The 5,354-nt window shown below is 42.6% G+C and overlaps 1 protein-coding gene across 1 annotated transcript in view; it reads left to right on the forward strand.

The window, feature by feature from the left end:
• Positions 1-1,951, forward strand: part of chuk (component of inhibitor of nuclear factor kappa B kinase complex) — an 18,352-nt gene extending 16,401 nt beyond the window's left edge. Inside the window, exons 20-22 of the mRNA XM_031578948.2 lie at positions 1-162; positions 556-655; positions 1,542-1,951. The exon at positions 1-162 is cut by the window's left edge and continues 4 nt beyond it. Of these exons, the coding sequence (XP_031434808.1) occupies positions 1-162; positions 556-599 (206 nt within the window). The 3' untranslated portion in view covers positions 600-655; positions 1,542-1,951. The remainder of the gene's footprint in view (positions 163-555; positions 656-1,541) is intronic.
• Positions 1,952-5,354: the final 3,403 nt, after the last annotated feature.

The raw sequence follows: 5,354 nt of genomic DNA on the forward strand, positions 1-5,354 counted from the left end.
AGAACACCAGCCGTAACTCTCTGACAGGCGGGGGGGAGGCGAGTGGCTCGTTGAACTGGAGTTCCCCCCCTACCAACATCCAGCAGCAGCAGCAGACGCCCCCATCTGGCCCCCCTCCAGCTCCCCACGCCTGCTACGCTCCCTGCCTGGCCCCCAGGAAGGGTGAGACACACACACACACACACACACACACACACACACACACACACACACACACACACACACAGAGACACAGACACAGTGGCAGGGATGCAACAACACACACAGGGTATCTCACAGAGATGAAAAATGTTACACAGATGCACTGTTGCCCCTCTCCTTCCTGTCCTCCTCTACCTCTGTTGATGGGTTCTCTGTTCTTTCACTTTCTTTCTTTCTTTCTTTCTTTCTTTCTTCCTTCATTCTATCTTACTCCCACTGATGTCTCATATCCCTCTTTTCCTTCCATACCCATGTCATGTCATGTTTTCTGATTGTTTTCTCTATTCTTCCCTTTCTTTCTTTCTTTCTTTCTTTCTTTCTCCCACCACATTTCTCTCCCTCTCTCTCTCTCAGTGAGTCTGTTCAGCGTCTGCTGGAGGAGAACCAGAGGTACCTAAGCCAGCTGACCAGCCTGCTACAGGAGACCACAGATGACAAGACCGAGAGCATCATGGTACATACCTGTGTGTGTGTGTGTGTGTGTGTGTGTGTGTGTGTGTGTGTGTGTGTGTGTCTATACATCTGTGTCTACACTCTTTTCCATGTCATGTGTATTGGGTTTTACCGTTGGCATTTTTGGTGGTGCTGAGCCAGGCTGGGCCGAGACCATTTGCATTCCATTCCAAGTTTGACAGTACAAGATACTATCTCTTCTGTGATTGGCTCAGATATCATTCTTGACAATACGAGATGCTATCTCTTTTGTGATTGGCTCAATTATTGTTCTGTGTCTTTTTTGATTGGTCAAGACACGTAGGAAGCAGATCCGGTTGCAAACTTTGATGTGAAAAATTTGAATATTAATAGTGAATGGTAAACTGCCCAATCAATATTTTTACAACAGTGAGTATGTTTAGGCAGACATGGAATTAACAAAATAAACATATTCTCTCATTGTAACAAATGGTATAAACTTGTTGAGTTCCAAATCCATTCATATGGAAAAGACGGCACTAGTGACCAATTATAAAAGTGTCCAGCAGCACCACCTGCTGGTGTGGGTGAAAACAACATTTCTTTTGCAATCAGATGTATGTTCTGTAGGTCCATGCATATGTGTTTCCACGTAGTGTGTAATATGCATTTATTTCTAATGATGATGCTATCTTCATCACACACAGTGTTCCATCTCTACCAATGCAACATATACACACATACACACACTAATACACACACACACAAACACACGCACGAATACAAACACACACAAACACACACACACACACACACACACTTAGAAGTGTTTAGGTTGAAGACATTGCTAGTGCATTTGTTTGTCATTGTATCCTTCATCTCTGGTCTGAGGTGCAATCCTGTCTCTCCTCCGTCCCCCTGCACAGGAGCAGGACTGGAGCTGGACCCGATACCAGTCCCTGATCTAAGCCTCTGCACGTCTCACTCCCTGAAACACAGCAGAAGACGGACTCCTGGTTCTGACCCCAACCCAGCAGGGCCGTTTCATACTCCTTCGTCCTGTTTCTCCTCTCACTGTTCGCATTTAGCATTTGGGCCTGTTAGACGGTTGGAGATCATGTTATTATGTGATCATGTGCGTATGCAGTTTGGGCTGATTAGAATGGAGTCCATGGATCATAGGCGTCTTTTAACGCAGCTTCTGAAACACATATACATATATACATACATATATAAATATGCACCTATTTATTATGAATTATGTTCCTTTGATTTGTGTTTTAATTTGTTCAGGTGCTGTCAGGTATGTGTTAGTAGGGGGAGGAGTGAATTCTGGGTAGTTGGGCTGAACGGCTGAAGCTCTCTCTGATTGGACTGTGATTGTACTGAGGAAGTGCACTTTAAGTGTCTGTTCTGAATGTGCTCACGTGTTTGTTCTGGCCTCATCAGTTGTCATGGACACGACTGAGCACAGTGGGTGTGTGGTCTGTGGCCATTGGCATGTCAGGTCAGATGACACTGTTTGTGTGGGTAGAATGGATGAATCCTGGACATTCAAAGAAGACGGGTTATACCAGTACGTTAAAGATAACTGAATTATGTTGACTTTCTTTTTCCTTTCTTCATCAAGTGATTTTGTGAAATAAAAAGACTGATACACCTGTGCTTTTGTTGAGACGATAACACATTTATTAAACAGACAGACATTATGGTTGTGTCAAATTCACACCATCACAGAAGAGCGCGTGATACACATGATTAACACACACAAGGATGGCGTCTGCTAAAGAGAGACGTGTGTATGTGTGTGTGTGGTAAAAACACAGGCAACAGGCAACACAGGTGTGAGACCGCAGCTTTATTCACGGCACCGGTGAAAGTTACAAACGCCACAAGGGCCAAGCAACAAATCCAAAGCTCTGTGGGGCGAGGCCCATTCTATTACAAACTCAACTCACGTCACACATGCAGTCCCATTATTTCAGTAAAAGACACATGACTAACAGACATATGACCAAACTCATTTTAATCAAGAATAGGAAAAATGAATAGGGGAAATATTATATTGCAGTCATAAGACCTCAGGAGCAGAAAGGAGGAGCATATCTTTCAAGCATACACACAGCAAAAAGAAAACTTATCTTCACTAAACACTTTAAGGTGTAATAACACAAAATTAACCTACAACCACACACATCATAATTTCCAAAGAAAACACTCAACAATACACTCACAAAAGTATTACATTTATCCCACCCATGTTAGCTCATGGTATTAAATTAGCTAAATGATAATAAAGTAGCTTCAGGTCGTGCGCAGAGGACTTGGCTCGATGCCAATGAAATTAGGGCCCTGGGCTTCTAAAGCTCATGTTGTGTTTGAGCTCAAACTCGTGTATGGGCTTTCATTCCCTGAACTATCTCTTCTGCTCTCGCTTTGCCAATTAGATCATTCAGATCCTTGTCTCCATTATCACACGCAGTGAGAGCCCCCAAAAGCGCCTCCAAAGAGAATTTTAGAATTTTACCTTCTGGCACGTGAAAGGCCAGGCTCACGTGATCCCACAGATAGAATACCTTAAACCCACCTCCTACGCTAACTTGTTTGTCATCTCTGTTTTCAGTCAGTCTATAGCTGTGTGTTTCAGAGATGGCTTGAGCACGCCAGATGATCTCTCCTTCCCTGTAAGCACACACACCCTCATCAATATCCCCCAACTCTGCGTAACCATCATAATCATGAACATCACGGCTATGAATCAGCACCACGTACATGACCTCCTGCTTGTAGATTACAGTCTCATAAACTCTAAGGACAGGGTGTGCCCCTCCACAGAATTGTGTGCTGTACCCGTTCATAACATCAGCCAGTGAGAAAGTGAACCGGAAGTTTCCATAGCGAGAGACATCCTGAAATTCAGGAGAGGTGGTGAATTCATGCAGGAAAGGCTTCTGTCGCTCTCTCTCTTCTGGACTCCGACCAGGGAAAAGTTCCTCCAGGTACCTCTGCTCTGCAGTAGTGATCTCGTTTTCACCAATCACTGTCCCCCACCACAAGAGATTCCTAACCCCTCCTTTAAACCCGTTGCAGTCCAGAATCCCTTTCATACCTTTTTCAGTCGTGATGTGAGATACTCTTGAACCATGGAACGCTACAGGTCGAGGATAATGTGGAACTTTGACATTGTTCCAAGTTATTTCATTTGGTTCAGCCACATCTTTATCAGTGTACTGGTTGCGGTGTCTCCTCTTCAGATCATCTATAACCATATGTTCCCCACTAATGTAATTTTCCTGGATCCTCCTCCTATTCCATCGCTGTTCGATCGGGTTCTGTTGAGACAAGGATTAAATATTTGTGGTTGTTTGCTTTGAATTTCCATTTTTCTTATTCAATTAATTATACAGATGAATTCCCTATAATAATAAATATAATATCACTATGTCATAAATAAAAATGTCATACCTCTTTTTCAGGTTGAGCGGCCATCCTTTAGATTCCACTGGTGCAACGGTTGAAACGTCTCGGTCTTCAAAGCAGAGTGTGTCTGGATTCCAGTGCGTGGTACTTTAATATAGATGTACGCCACGCCTACAGAACAGATTCCTAGAAGTGGATATTGGATGCCAGGAAATAAAGTACTCCCTGTTTCCTGTAAGCAAGTTTGTATGTGTGTGTCAGAGAGAGGTGTGTGTGTTTGTCTGTGTGTCGAAGAAATGAAACAAAACTGAACATACACTGAACTCTGAGGATATTTGGCCTTAGCTGAGAGACCATTGTGTCCATTTGTTGGAAATTATTTGGATTTACTGATTGACCAGTTTAGTGAATAATAGAGAAATTTAATGAAGACATTGTTATTCTATTTTTAATCTGAATGCTTATCCTGTTTGCTGAGGCCTACTGTCTTGCTGAGGCATATCACCTGTTTTTGTACTGATAGTCATGCATACCGTTCTTCTTTCAAGGACATGTTGACACAAGAACTGTAACTTCTGTAGCGATGTGAAACAGACATTTCATCATCCTGGGAAAATAACGCCCCTTGTCTGCTCATGAAACATGTTTTTTATACTCACATAAAGCCCGGCGGCGCCCAGCTCATCTTCGGAGTTTGTTCATGATATTTGGTTGTGACACTCTTCCTCTTTTGCAAAAGATAAAGCGCTGAAATTCTGATTGCTGGTCTCTGTCTCATTAATATTAACGTCTTGATATTAATTTATCTAACAGTTAGTCATGTGTCTGAAAAACACTGAAAAAATGGGACTGTATGTGTGACGTGAGAAAGAAATGGTATGACGGCCAGGTGCATATAGGTGTACACATACTTTTACACATACGTAGTTCTTGGTCGACTTAACTTTTAGTTTTTTCAGTGAAAACTAAAAAAATAATGATTGATTATTTCAAAGGGTTAGTAATGACACATGATTTGGATATTTTAATGTCTGGGAACATTGGGGGATTAAACGGGTTAAGTGAGGTCAGCGCCAAAGATTGATTCACTGTTAGATAAATTATATTACCAACAGACATATGACCAAACTAGTATTGGCTGGTTTCAATCAAGAATAGGAAAAGTGATGGGGGGGGGGGGGGGGGGGGGGGGTTAGGCGAAGAAGAAACAGCAAAGACATATTTTTTCATAGCCTGTTTTGCTCATATTCACTAAGGGTGGCAATAATTGTGGAGGGCACTGTATGTGTTAGTAGGAGGAGGAGTGAATTCTGGGTAGT

Source organism: Clupea harengus, chromosome 13 (genome assembly GCF_900700415.2).
Source record: "Clupea harengus chromosome 13, Ch_v2.0.2, whole genome shotgun sequence".
Lineage (NCBI taxonomy): Eukaryota > Metazoa > Chordata > Actinopteri > Clupeiformes > Clupeidae > Clupea > Clupea harengus.